Source organism: Castor canadensis, chromosome 3 (genome assembly GCF_047511655.1).
Source record: "Castor canadensis chromosome 3, mCasCan1.hap1v2, whole genome shotgun sequence".
Classification (NCBI taxonomy): Eukaryota; Metazoa; Chordata; class Mammalia; order Rodentia; family Castoridae; genus Castor; species Castor canadensis.
In genome coordinates this window covers 80,159,780-80,175,106 of record NC_133388.1, presented here as the reverse complement: position 1 = coordinate 80,175,106, position 15,327 = coordinate 80,159,780, and the positions used below count along the sequence as shown (strand labels likewise).

At 38.8% G+C, this 15,327-nt stretch overlaps 1 protein-coding gene across 1 annotated transcript; it reads right to left on the bottom strand.

Annotated features, from left to right (window-relative positions):
- Positions 1–2,963: 2,963 nt before the first annotated feature.
- On the bottom strand, positions 2,964–6,126 carry LOC109680646 (granzyme B-like). Its single transcript, XM_020155404.2, has 5 exons — positions 5,971–6,126; positions 4,822–4,969; positions 4,229–4,358; positions 3,814–4,071; positions 2,964–3,213 (listed from the first exon to the last, which is right to left on the bottom strand). The coding sequence occupies exons 1-5, from the start codon at positions 6,023–6,025 to the stop codon at positions 3,070–3,072; spliced, it is 735 nt and encodes a 244-aa protein (XP_020010993.1). The 5' UTR covers positions 6,026–6,126; the 3' UTR covers positions 2,964–3,069.
- Positions 6,127–15,327: the final 9,201 nt, after the last annotated feature.

Genomic DNA, 15,327 nt, shown 5'->3' with positions numbered 1-15,327 from the left:
TTTTTTGCAGTACTGGGATTTGGGCTCAGGTTCTATACCTTGAGCCACTCCACAAGCCCTATTTTTGTGATGGAGTTTTTTGAGAGAGGGTCTCACAAAACTATTTTCCTGGGCTGGCTTCAAACTGAGATCCTCCTGATCTCTACCTCCTGAGTAGCTAGGAATTTAGGCGTGAGCCACTGACACCTGTCCAAACATTACTTTTAAGAACACTCAGACTGAAAGTAAAGGAAGGTAAAAAGATATTCCATGCAAATGGAAACCAAAAGAAAATGGTGGAGCTATGTTTTATCAGACAAAATAGTCTTTTAGTAAAGACCTGTGCAGAGACAAACAGTGTATATATACACAAAATACTATTACAGGAAACTAGGAGAGGAGGAAAAGAAGAATCTAAAATTGTATAATGGGTAGAAAAAACCTAGGGGGAAGCTACATGACATTGGTCTTAGCCATGAGTGTTTGGATTTTATCACAAAAGCTCAAATATAAAAAGTAAAAATAGATAAATAGGATCTCATCAAGTTAAAAAACTTTTACACAGAAAAGGAAACAATAGAGTGAAGAAACAGTGTATGAATTGGGACAAAATGTTTGAAAGCTACATTTGATAAGGATAATATGCACAATCTCTTGAACTTAAACACCTAGTAATAAGAATGTGAACAACCCTTTTAAAAATGAGCCAAGGGTTTTCTTAAAAGAAGACACAGCAGAGCACTGTGGCTCATACCTGCTACTTGAGATGCAAAGATACAAAGGATCATGGTTTGAGGACAGTTAGGGCAAAATAATGAGGCTCCAAATCAACCAATAAGCCTGGCATGGGGGCATGTGCCTGTGGTCTTGGCTAGAAGGAGAATCATAGTCTGAGGCCAGCCCCAGGGCAAAAATGCAAAACCTCATCTGAAAAATAACTAAATCCAAAAGTGCTGGGGTTATGGCTCAAGGGACAGAGCTCCTGCCTAGCAAATATGAGGCTCTGAGTTCAAACAGCTGTACCACAAGAAAGAAGAGACAACCATGTCACTAATCATCAGAAATATGTGAACAAAAACCACAGAGAGATATCACCTTCCACCAGCTGAATGCTTATTATCAAAAGATGAAAGATAGCAACTGTTGGTGGCAATGTAGAGAAGAAGGAACCCGTGTTCACTGTTGGTGGGAATTGAAGTTGGTATACTCATGGAAAACTGAATGAAGGTTCTTTGAAAAACAAAAACAGGACTAACATATAGTCCAGTAATCCCACCTCTGGGTAAATACTCAAAGTATTTGATATCAGAATGTTGAATAGGTAACTAGACTCCCATGTTCCTTTAGCACTATTCATCTTAGCCAGGTAACAGCCTGTGTCTATCAGTGAAAGGTGGATAAAGAAAATGTGGCATGTTGTCACATTGTAATACAATCACCTGTAAAAAATGAATTTCTGTCACTGGGAACAACATGGATCAACCTGGAGTATATTATGCTAAGCAAAACCAGCCTGGCACAGATGGACACTACTGCATGATTTTTCATACAATCTAAACTATTGAACCTGTAGATGCAGAGAGTAGAATAATGGTTTCCAAGACTGGAGAGTTAGGGAGAACTGGGAAATGTTGATCAAACTGTACAAACTTCAGTTAGACAGGAGGAATACGTTTTCTGAGATCTAATGCATCATAGCATGCTGACTATAATTTACAATACATTGTCTATTTGAAAATTGCTAAGAGAATTAATTTCAGATGTTGTTACTACAAAAATGAGGTAATTAATTAGCTTAATCATTCCACATTACAAGCATACATCAGATTATCGTTTTTTACACCATAAATACATGCAATTAAAGAACTTTCAAATAATTTAAAGCTGTCATTTGATAGGGAAATTCTTTTTTTAAAATTTTCATGACACTCAGTAACTGCTCAATGAGTATGTGTTTCCTGAGTGATGAAAAAGTTGTGCTTTCTGCTCTTTTGAACTTGAAACACTGATATCACCTTCGTGAGCATCAGGGAGTCTTAGCCTAGAGTCCAGCAGTGGCTAGGAGAGACAGGCTGAAGGGGATCAGGCTCTGAGGGACCAGGTGGCCATGGACCCTGAGCATACTGGAGGGCTCTGAGCTCAATGTGGAGAGTGTTCCTGGCTAGCCAAGTGAAAGATGGGGTCCATTGTGCTGGAGAGAAACCCTGCCAGCATCATCCTCCATGGGTCCTGCATGGTGGCATCACTGGCCTGGTCCTCAGAGGTCATTCTCTCCCAGAGCTTGAGCAGGGCAGGCACTCTACTGGTGGGACCCTGAAGGAACCACACAGAGCTGTGTGTGGCATAGGTTGGGGGATAAAAAAAGGGACCTGCTCAGATCAGCATGGTCTAGAGAGGACAGGGGTTGGCAGATTTTGAGAACTCTGAACAGGGATGGAGCAGGAGGGGCACTGGAGAGGCCAGAGGCCAATCTTGGCCGTGATTTCAGAGGAGGACGGGAAAGGGAACTAATTCCCTATGAGAATGAGGAACTATTCAAGGAATCTCCATCCCACTCATCTCTTTACTACGAAGAAATGTCCCACTTAGGAAGGCCCTTTCCCTGCTCAGTGTGGTGGGGCTATGTCCCCAAGCAGTGACCTCAGGTATGTCTGCTTGGTCACTACGATCAATGGTGTTATTCTTTCCCTCTGCTTCATTACACAGAGGAGGTAAGAAATCCACCCTGAGGACCAGGAAAAGAGCCGTCAAAGTTTCTCTTGATGGTACTCAGCTTCAGTCCTGTCAGAAGGGCAGGCCCTGGAGAGAACAGAACATATAAGGAGGAGCTGGGTAATAGCTTTGAATTGGGCTTTGAGGAGGTGGGGAGGGGAGAAGGAAATGGGCAACACAGAAAACAGCAGAATTGTATCATTGGTCTGCCTAGCACAGAGTTGGTCCCCATGAATAAAATCAAGAAATAAACAATAATCAAGAAGCCGGTGTTTCAGAAGCTAATGCATCTTTATTCAGTTTTTGGCACCTCCCATCTTCCCTGGACCTACTTCCAGGGAAGGTAGTCAAAGAGGGTGTTAAGTCTGTCTCCTGTAGTTAGCGGTGGTTCATGGTGTTCTTTATCCATTTTAGGAAATGTGAGACCTTGGTGAAGACTTGTGGAGCTGTCCCATCATTGCGTGCATAGGAGACAATGCCCTGTGCTACCTTGTTGCACACCAGGGGGCCTCCGGAATCCCCCTGTGAATAGAGAGAGAGAGGAGGAATGAGCCATTACTCCAACTGGCCCTGTCTTCCATGCTATCTTTTGCCATCTCTAAGAGAAGGATGACTTGAGCAACCTTCTTGGGGGAAAAGAGCACCCTGGGGACCAGCAGCTGCCCTGCTCTGTCCACCGTGTACATTGTTACTGGTTCACCTCACCCATGAGACCAGCCTCTGTCTTCTCCACCAGGTTCTGGGATTCTCTTCCCTATAAAGGTGTGTGGCACAATTTCTTCCAAATATGGAGACAGGTGAGTGGGGCTGATATTGAACATGGAGAATGAACCCAGTGATAAGGGTAGGTGCTATCTGTGAAGAGCCACTTGGCTATAATTTCTGCCCCTTAAGAAACATCTAAGGTAGGGTGGCATGTTGCAGACTCATGGTTCTATGGAATGGTAGTCAACAGAGACCCCTTGGTAAGTGGCAGGGCTCCTAGTTTTTTCCTTCTCCAGCTAGTCAGAGGGAGACTCACAGCTTTGTGGGCAAAAGAGTCCTCTGATGCTTGGGTCTCCATGTTCCCTAACTTCCCAAAACCCTTTCCCAGAGCCAAGAGAGGCAGATGCTCAGTTTTACCTGAAAAGGACCATGTCTTATCTTTGGGTCTCCCACGCACATCTGAGAAGTATTGTTGTATTTGCTAAAGTGGGTCTTGCACTCCTGGTCCTTTTGCACTGTCAGCTTCACCTCCTGCAGTTCATCTGAAGGTTTGCCTGTTGGGGTCATCTGCCCCCAGCCGGCCACACTGCACACTGTCCCTGGCTTCACCTGGGAATTGCTTCTGGGCAGTCTGAGGAGCTGCACAGCTGGAGTCAGCTTGACCTTTCTCTCCAGCTGACAGGAAAAGATTGAGAGAGTTGAGTTCAGCCAGTGGCCTCTGGGCCTGGACATCTGTGTTAGTCAGGATGGAAAAGAGGAAAGAGCAGGGTCCCAGAGGGACGGGGAGACCCTGCACCAAGGACAGCAAGGGCAGCAGGAAGGTGTGCTTTACCTGCAATAACATGATGTCATTTGTGAGGTGCTGATAGTCTGGGTGGCGGATGGCTCTTTTCACAGGGATGACCTCCTGAGTCTTCTCCTGTTCCTTGATGTTGTGGGCACCCAGGGTGACATTTATTGAGCTGCACAGAGAGCAGAGTGTGTTTGGGGAGGGAAGTGGGGAGTTAGAGGGGACACAGCTCAGGAGGTGTTAAGAGCAGGATACAGCCTGGCGAGGTGGGGCTACAACTGAAGGAAAATTGAGGGGACAGGAGTGACTGTACCCTCTGCTTCTTAGCTATTGAGGTAAAATTCTGGAGCCATCAGGGACTGTGTCAGAGGTTCTCTAGGGTCATTTAGTCCCAGGGAAACATGAAATTGCTTTAGTTTTCATTGCAATGCCAACCTAGGTCTAAATAAAAATAGAGCCTCCTTATCCACTCAGCAATGCCTCTGGGACCAATGTGCCTATCTTTCCAATGAGGCTTGGCTGGTCCTCTCTCTTATCCTGCACATAAGTTCCTAGAAGCCCAGGTTGTTCCTTGGGAAGAAACTGGTGTCGCTGTGGAGTGATTCCAGGAGGTTGGGCTGTCTCCCGCTCCTTACCTCCCTGAACAGTGAGCAGCTGTCATCACAAAGTCCTCTTGTATCAGGAAGCCACCACACATCTTCCAAAAACCATTATCCAACCTTTGAAGATAGGCCATGTAGGGGTGGGAGTGGGGCTTGGCCTTTTGTCCCCCAATGATCTCTCCTGAAAGAAAAGTCTGTTGGCTTGTGTGCACCCATCAGATGCACCAGTTGGGTTCTGCTTGGTGGCACAGACCTACTGGGAGTCTGGGAACTTTGAATGCCCTGGAATTGGGAGCAATTAGGGAAGAGGACTCACTTTCCCCCTCTGGAAAATGAGAGAAAAGCAGGTCTTGATTTATAAATATTTCTTCCAAGCATAGTTGGAGGTGAGCATAGCTCTCTGTGAACAATGAATTCCCCAAGACTCCTCATAATTCCTCTGGTGACTTTTGTGTTTCTAGTGAGTTTCTAAGACCCTCCTGAGATCTGGGATGGTGCTGCATTTTAGCTACCAAGACTTCAATTTAAATATAGATTTTGTTACATCCTGTTTCTTGAGGCCTGACATGTAGTAGGTACCCAGTCAATGTTCAGTGGCTTCATGGCGAATGACTTCAGTTAGTCTCTCTTTGAGGGTTGATAGGACTGTGTTAGAGGGATTCTGGAAAACAGAGACATTAGGGCCTGCTACACCTGCCACAATGGCTTCTACTTGAAAACATGTGATCTCCCAAATGCCTTGGAAGAACAGGGTTAGAGATAGGAGCCAGGTGGGTTGGGACTAGGCAGAGGCAAAAACAGTGTCCTGAGGACAGTGATCCACCAATTCTGGGGTTGCTGAGCTCTGGAGTTGTCTGCTAAGCCGCAGGTAAGGGGAACACGTGTCTCATCCCAGACACAGAGTCAGATGCATTTTGCCCTCTCCAGTAATTCAGTATTTTCTCTCTTCCATATTCCCACCACCTACTGTGTCCTTCAGGGAAAGCCCAGTTTTGAGATGAGAAGGGTGAGGGTTGGAGGGGGTTATCCACTGTCTCTTCTAGAGTCTCTGCCCTCCTATTCCTGCTGACAACATATCCAGTATCACATTTGGATAGATGATTAGGGGTGTACAGCAGGGACAGGAGATCTGCGCTGGCTGAGGGACGGGATTGGGCCTCTGAGGGTGGGGTGCTCACTCACCTGCCTTTGCCATGGGTGGCAGAAAGAAGGCCAACAGGAGCAGAAGCAGCTGCATCTTCCCAGGAAGGCTGCTTAGGTCTTCTGGAGCCTTGTTCTTGCTTTCTTTTAGCACCCACCAGAGGAAGAAGGGGGAGTGGGCTCAGTGACCACAGTTTTCCTTTGGTTTTATGGTGAGTCATCATAGAAGGCTTTCTATGAAATCTACCCACACGCACTGCCTTTGTCAGATGACGTCTTCTGTGTAGTTGTGTGAGACTCATGCAGTGACTACCTCAGTACCTACAGCTGATGACTCAGTGAGAACCACATGTCTCAGCTCAGACAGGAACACAAGGGTACAAGGTGTGCTCTGTGGGACATGGTATTGACAAGTAGAGGTCCTGGATCTCCAGAAAATTGAGTTCTCAGTGATAGATATCATAGTCTTCCATGCCATGCTGCTAAGTCCATCAGGATAGTTTCTGTAACAGAAGTAGAAATGCCATCTCTTGTGCTAGGACCAAGCACAATGGAGATGTGTCTTGTTCTCTTAGACAGCTGACAATTTGGTGTGGGAGAAAGAAAAACCAGTTACCAGAGTTCAGGTTGGGGAGGGTCATGGTGCAGAGATGTGTAAGGCAGTAACAAAGCACGATTGCCATCTACTAAACCTGCCTGGCACCCATTTATCACCATAGCTTCCTTCCAAAGGAATTTTATACAACTCTTATTTTAGTACAAGTGTCCAGTAATAGATTCCACCTCTCTTTTCAATGTTGTTAACAAAAGTCCTACATTTGACATTTATTGGCTTAAGCTAGGTCACACTGACTTCTTTGGAAATGCCAGTGTCTTGCCTTGCACAAAACCCTTGAACTAAGGATGGGAAATGGCTGGTTTCCCAAAGCATAGTCAAGTCACTAAATTGCTGATATCATTTGACATGAGAAAGTATGCCAGGCAGCCAAAGCTCAACAATTGTCTTTCAGCATTCTTGCGTCCTGTCTAGAGAGCCACATTTCTGACAGCAGGCTCAGCACACTAAAGATTGCTTGATGCTCCTTCTAGAATGGAAGTGAAAGATTTTTTCTCAACAATCTCTGTTTACAAAAGAACAACTAAATACACTTGACCATTTGAAAGCATGGGTTTTCCTCTCCAGCCCTGTGCCATTGAAAATTCATGTATAATTTTTAAGTCCCCCAGAATTTAAACATGAATAGTTTTCTGTTGACCAAAAGACTTACCTATGGCACAAACCATTGATAACTTTTCTTATACGCATTGTGTATGGTAAAATATGCAAGCATTGAGAGAAACTTTATATTGCTATATGCAACTTACTGCAGAGAAAAATGGGCCACATGGAGACCATCAGTGACACAGGGAATTTTAAGCAGATGCTTGCAACACTTGAGCTCACTGCAAGAGCAACATGAGAGGGCTATGAAATTATTACAGTGGTATAGGATGTACTACAGTTATTATTTATGCAGCTATGATTTAATACTAAGCATAGGATTATGACCCATTTTTAAATTGAAGTGAAATTTACATAACATACCTTTAACTGTTACAAAGTGCATAATTTGGTGGCATTCAGTGCATTCAAAATGTGCAATCACAGTGTGGGTGGTAGTGCCTTCCTGTAATCCCAGCACTCAGGAATTCGTGGCGGGAGGATCCTGAGTTTGAGGCTAGCCTGGGCTACATAGTGAGAGCCTGTCTGAAAAATTAAAGAAAAGTACAACCACTACCTCTCTGTAATTCAAAAAATTTCAGCTCCCCAGAACACAGTGTAACTATTAAATTATATGGAGAAAAATATGACACCATCATCTCCATATATGCAGAAAAACCACTGAAAAAATTCAACATCTTATCATGATAAAATCTTTGAAGAAACTAGGAATATAAGGATCATGATTTAGCATAATAAAAGCTAAATATGATGGACTTTTACCCAACATTACACTGAACGTGGAAAAGCTGTAAGCATTTAAGTTTCAGGAGCAAGAAAAGAGTGTTCATTCTTACCACTCTCATTCGATGTAGTACTTGAAATCTTAGCCAGAGCAATAGGCAAAGGAAAGAAGCAAAAGGAATACAAATAGGAAAGGAAGAAGTCAAAATTTCCTTATTTACACATGATATGATCCCATACTTAGTAGACCCTAAATTCTCCATCAGATGACTCTTAGATTCCATAAACGTTTTAGTAAAGTAGCAGGAGGCAAAATCAATATACAAAAGTCAGTGGCAAATTCAACTATGGTATGTAGTAAGAACTTTTGTAACTATCACAATGTACCACAGTATAACAATAATAAAAAAGAAAGAGAAGACAAAAAAATCAATACCTTTTCTATGCACTGAAAGTGCATAGAAAAAGAAGTCAAGAAAACAACCAAACAATAGCCTAAACACCTTGGCACAAGTTTAATCAAATATATTGAAGAACTCTACAGTGAAAACTATGAAGCACTAAAGAAAGAACTTAAAGAAGACACCAGGAGATGATAAGACATCCCTTATTCATGAATCAGGAGAATTAACATTGTCCATATTACCAGAAGTCATTGACGATTAAATGCAATTCCCATCAAAATTTCAATCATAGTTTTCACAGAAGTGGGAAAGCAACCCTCAAATTAATTTAGAAACCCAAAAGACCCTGAATAGCCAAAGCAATCCTGGGTAAAAAGAGCTATGCTGGAAGTATCACAGTATCTGATTTCAAACCATATGACAGAGCCATAACAATTAAAGCAGCATGATAGAAGCACACAAAAAGAGTTGCAAAGGTCAAATGAATAGAAAGAAGACCCAGAAATAAACTCACACAGCTACATCATCTAATTCTTCACAAAAGTGCCAAAAACATCAGTGGAGAAAAGAGAGTTTTGTTTAACAAGTAGTGCTGGGAAAACTGGATATGAGCAAGTAGAAGATTGAAACATGACCTAGTCTCTCACCCTGCACAAAAATCAACTCAAAGGGGATCAAAGACCTTCATGTAAGAAACTTTGAAACTGCTAGAGGGATGCATGGGCGAAACCCTTCAAGATAAAGGCAGAGGCAATGACTTTTTGAATTCTGAATAGGATTCCAGTAGCTCAGGAAATAATACAATTGACAGTGAAGAGACAGCTTACAGAAGGGGAGAAAATCTTTGCCAGCTATTCATTGGACAGGTATTAATATTCTGAATATATAAAGAACTAAAAAAATGAAACACCAAAAAGAACAAATAGTCCAATCAATAAATGGGAAAAAGAACTGAACAGGCAGTTCTCAAATGAAGAAATACAAATGGTCAATAAGGACAGGAAAAATGTTCAACATTTTTTGCCTCAAGGGAAATGCAAATAAAAACCACATTTGGATTCTATTTCACCCCTCAAGAAAAAAAAAAAAGAAGAAATGTTGATGAGGATGTGAGGAAAGGATTCCTTTTATGCTGTTGGGGGGATGTAAATTAGTGCAGCCACAATGGAAATTAGCATGGAGAGTCCTCAAAAAATCAAAATTGGAACTACCATATGATCTTACTATACTATTTCTAGATATAAACCCCAAAGGATCAAACTCAACTTAATATAGAGATACATGCACACCCATGTTTATTGTAGCACAATTCACAATAGCCAAGCCTGGAATCAACCTAGGTGCCCATCAGTACATGAATGGATAAATAAAATGTGATTTATATACACAAAGGAGATTTATTCAGTTATAACAAAAAAGAAATTCATATAATTTGCAGGAAAGTGGCAGGACCTTGAGAGAATCTTATCAAGCCACAGAAGCTGTTGTCACCAGGGCAAGTATTGCATGTGTTCCCTTATGTGTAAAGTTAGTAGGGCAGGAAAATGACAGGAATGTAAAAGAGGGACTGTTAGGAATATGTAGAGGAGAAGGGGAATGAAAAATGTAATAGAGTTACGAATCCATTCCAAGTATATTTATGTATGTATTGAGATGTAAAAATCTAACTATTTTGGCTCAATTAATATATACTAATAAAAATTGACAACAGAAAAGTAGACACGACAATCTTATGGAAATGAAAAGGATTATTAAATAATACTATCAACATTTGTACAACTAATTTGATAATCTGAATGAAATGAGCAAATTCCTAGAAACATAAAAATTACCAAACTGAGTCAAGAACAAATAGAAAAAGGAGCAGACCTATACATTAAAGAGATTGAAACAGTAATCAAAAATCTCCCAATAATGATGATCTTAGGATCAGATAGCTTCACCAGTAAGAATTAACATCAAACACTTCTTTTAAAAAGAAGAGGAAGGAAGACTTCCAAACACATTATATAAGGCTAGAAATTATTTGATTCAAAATCTAGATAATGACATCAAAAGAAAACTACAGACCAACATTTTTTATAAATATAAATGTAAAAGTTCTAGCAAAATTCAAATCAAATCAAATATGACAGAGTAAGGAAAGGATTATACCCCTATGACTTAAGTGATATTCATCCCAGGAATAAAGGGGTTGACCCAACATAAGGGAAAAAACCTAATGTGCCATATTAATAGAATGAAGGGGCAAAACCATATGATCATGTCAATAGATGCAAAAACACCATGTGACAAAATTCAAAGTGTTTAAAAAGTCAGCATACTAGGAATAGAAGAGAAATTCCTTAACATTATAAAGGATGTTTACCAAAACCCTAAAGCTATCATCAAATACAGTGCTAGAAACCTGAATGTTCTTCCTACCTCTAACATCAGGAACTAAATTAGGATATCTGCTTTCATTAAATGTGCACTGCTATTCAACCTTGTACTAGAATACTTAGATAACCAATTAGGCAAAACAGTGAAATAAAGGGCAAACTAGAAATGAATTATAGATGATGTGATAAATAAAATCCCAGGGAATCCAAACAAAAACCTAGAGGATCTAATAAATGAATTCAGCAATTTCCAGAATACAAGAAATATATTTCTATATACCAGCATTGAATGATCCAAAAAGGAAATTAAGAAGACAAATCCATTTCTGAGATCACAGAAAAGAAGTAAATATGTAGGACTAAATTGAACCAAGGAAGTGAAAGAAATTTGCACTGAAAACTGAAAAAAATGTTGAAATAAATGAAAGAATCCTCAATCAACTGGAAAGGCGGTCCATACTCCTTGATTTGGAGACCTCATAATGTTAAATGGTAGGAGTTACCTGATGGTCTATAGTTTCACCATAATCACTGCCAAAACGTCAATGGCCTTTCTCTGCTGAAATGGAAAAGTCAATTCTAAATTTGCTTGGAATTTTAAGGGGATCTAAAGAAAAAAAATTAAAACAGATAAAGTTGGAAATCTTGTTCTTCTTAATTTCAAAATTCACTAAAATGACAGTAATGAAAAGAATGTGGTACTGACATAAGGATAGATATCTGGACCAATAAAATAGAGTTCAGAGTCCAGAGTCCAGAAATAAATCCAACACTTATGGTCAGTTGATATGCTATCCCATTTGTCAATTTTAGTTATTATTTCCTGAGTTACTGGAGTCCTATCCAGAAAGTCATTGTCTATGCCTACATCTTGAAGTACCCTATGTTTTCCCCTAGTAGTTTCAATGTTTCAGGTCTTAGTAGTAAGATCTTTGATCCATCTTGACTTGATTTTTGTACAGGGTGACAAGTTTCAGTCTTCCACTTGTGAATATTCAGCTTTCCCAGCACTATTAGATAAAAAACCTGTCTTTTCTGCAATGTACGTTTTTTTTGGTCCTTGCTTCTATGTATGTGCTCTGTTACATTTATTGATTTTCATATGAGCTACCCTTTTCTTGTGGAATGAAACTAATTTGGTCATGATGTATGATGTATGTGTTGTTGAATTTGGTTTGAAAGTTATTTTATTGGCAATTTTTTTCCATCTATGTTCATCAAAGAGATTGGTCTAAGTTTTCTTTTCTTGTGTGTGTTCTTATCAGCAAAAGCATTTTGGAAATCATTCCTTTCCTTTCTATATTATGGGACAATTTGTGTTTTGTGTTAGTTCTTTAACTATCTGGTTGAATTCAGTAATTCTGTGTGGTCTTGGAATTTTCTTTGTTGGGATATTACTTATTACTGTTCAATCTCATTGCTTAATGTATACTTATTTAATTTTTTCTAATATCCTCTTGGTTCAGTTTTGGTAGGTCACATGTATCTAGAAATTAATACATTTTTCCAGATTTTCTGATTTATTGGAGTATAAATTTTCAAGATATTCCCTATTGATCCTATGGATTTCAATAATATCTTTTATAATATCCACCTTTTTGTCTCTCATTTTATTGATTTGGGTCTTCTCCCTGGTTTTTGGTTAGTTTGGTAAGAGTTTGTCAATCTTGTTTATCTTTTCAAAGACCCAGTTCTTTGTTTAATTGATCCTTTGTTTTGTTCTTTCATTTCCATTCATTAGTTTCAACTCTGATCTTTATATTCTTCCCTTCTATTGATTTTTGGTTTGGCTTGCTCTTGCTTTTCCAAGGCCTGTGGTGCATCTTAGGTTATTTACTTGAGGTCTTTGATTTTTTTTTTTTTTTTCTTTTATTATTCATATGTGCATACAAGGCTTGGTTCATTTCTCCCCCCTGCCCCCACCCCCTCCCTTACCACCCACTCCACCCCCTCCCGCTCCCCCCCTCAATACCCAGCAGAAACTATTTTGCCCTTAGGTCTTTGATTTTTAAATGTCAGAACTCATAAGTGTAAAATACCTGTTAGAACTGCTTTTCCTGTGTCCCACAGAATCAAATAAGTTTTCATTTAATTCTAGGTAGTTTTTAATCTCTCTCTCTCTCTCTCTCTCTCTCTCTCTCATCTCTATAATTTCCTTCCATTTTCTGGCTTGAGTTATTTCATCTTCTTTCTCCAGTTCTTTAAGTGTAAAGTTTGTTGTTTACTTGAGATCATTCTTTCTTTTGTAGTTCTAGATTTCCCTCTGAGTACTGATTTTGCCGTATTCCATTAATTTTCTTACAATATGTTTTCATTTTCATTCATCTTGAAGAATTTTGTAATTTCCATGTGATTTCTCTTTGACCTACTGGTTATTTAAATGTTTTGTTAAATTTCTTTGCATTCCCATGTTTGTGAATTTTTATTTTACTATGTTATTGATTTATAGCTTTATTCCACTGCATTTGGAGAGTGCAATTTGTATTATATCAGTCTTTTTGATCATACTGAAAATCATTTCATGTTTTAACATATAGTCTATCCTGGACAATGTTTCATATGTATCTGATAGAATGTGCTTTCTATTGCTGTAAGTGTTCTCTGTGTGTCTCTCATGTCTAGTTGATTTGGTGCTACCTAAGTCTTCCATTTCCTTACTGATCTTCTGTATAGATGGTTTATACAGTATTAAAGTGAGGTATTGTCGCTTCCAACTATTTTTGTAGAACTGTCAATTCTTTTCATTTATTCTGCCAGTGTTTACTTCATCTTTCTGGAGCTCTCATGTTTGGTGCATACACAGTTGTAATTTTATCACACACACACACTGAGACACACACACACACACACACACACACACACACACACTCTATATTGACCTTTATGTCAATATAGAGTGTCCTATACTTCTTTTAATATTATTTCACTCGGAGTCTATTTTGTCTGATATTAATATATCCATCCCAGTGTTCTTTTGACTACTATATGCATGGAATATCTTTCTCTAATCTTTTATTTTCACCCTATTTACAGAGTGAGATCTATGTAAATCTGTTGAAAGCAGCAGATAGTTGGATCACATTATCAATCCATTCTTCCAATCTCTGACTTTAATTGATGAGTTTAGTCCATTTAATTTAAAGTGATTACTGATAATGAGGGACTTAACTCTGTCATTTTGCTCCTCAATTTCCCAGTACTGTCTTCATTTGGTTTTGATTTTTATCTGGTGTACTATTTTGAATCCTGCTTCATTTTCTTTTCCATATGTCTTTAAGTTAATTTCTTAATGGTTACTATCCTAAATGACATGGTTACATACTAAATTTATGTCAACTTAATTTAAATTAATGTCAGTTCCTATCCAACTCCATCCCCCTCCTTAAGTTGTTATTGTCACAAGTTGTAGAAATACATTGCATGCTAATCAATTAATTCAGTTTTTCTAATTATCTTATAATTATAAAATAATTTTAAAATTATTGCTTTATGCATTATTCTTTAAAATAATATAGTAAACAAAAAGAGGAGTTGCACACACATATAAATCTAAATACATAAAAATACTAGCTCCTGCATTTATCTATGCAGTTCTCTTATTGGAAATCTTTTTTTATTATTATTCATTTATTCAGATGTACATACATTGTTTGGGTCATTTCTCCCACATGCCCTCACCCCCACTTTCTTCCCCTCCCCCCTCCCTTTCAGGCAGACCCTGTTCTGTGCTTTTCTCCAGTTCCCTTGAAGAGTAGAAATAAGCAATAATAAGAAAGACATAGCATTTTTGCAGTTGAGATAAGGACAGCTATACAGAGAGATTAATAGCATTCTTGTAGCATGGATTATATTAAAAAGAGCTTTACATTTGTTTAGTTTTCTGTTTTGTTTATTTGTCAACTGCAGTATATGAGTATTTCTTCTTTATTGGAAATCTGTATTTCCTCATTTAACCTCATGTTACCATTTAGCATATTTTTGTTTCAATATACTGAACTGCCATAGTCTGGTTCCTTAGATATTTTTGTTTATTTGTTTAAATTCTTGGTATATTATTATTTATCAATCAAATATGAAGGACTTTTTCCCTGATATCAAATTTTTGGTTGACATTTTTTCTTCCTGAACATTAAATATATCATGTAACTGCCTTTTGGTCTCCATGGTTTCTGATGAGAAGTCAATTATGAATCTTCCTGAGGATCTTTGTCTGTGATGAGTACCTTCTCTTTTGCTGTTTTAAATATTTCTACTTTGTCTTTTAACAGTTTTATTAGTGTGTCTCATTTGAGCTTATCCTGCTTGGAGTTTTTGTGGTTCTTGAATGTGTATGTTCTTGTATTTAATTGTACTTGGGAAGTTTGGGCTCATTATTTATGAAAAATAGTTTTGATCCTTTCTTCTCTGTCTAGGACTCACCTAATACATATTTGGTCCTCTAGTGTCCTAATGGTCCCTTAGGCTCTGTTTATTTTTCTTCATTCTTTTTTTTTCTGCTCCTCAGATTGAGTTATTTCATTTACCCTTTAACTTCACTGATTCTGTCCTATTCTTGGTTCCTAAATGTGGTGTTGAATCCTGTTAGTAAATCTTTCAATTTAGGTATCATACTTTTCAGTGCCACAAAATATCTCTGTTTATGAATATTCTCTACTTTTTCATACATTGC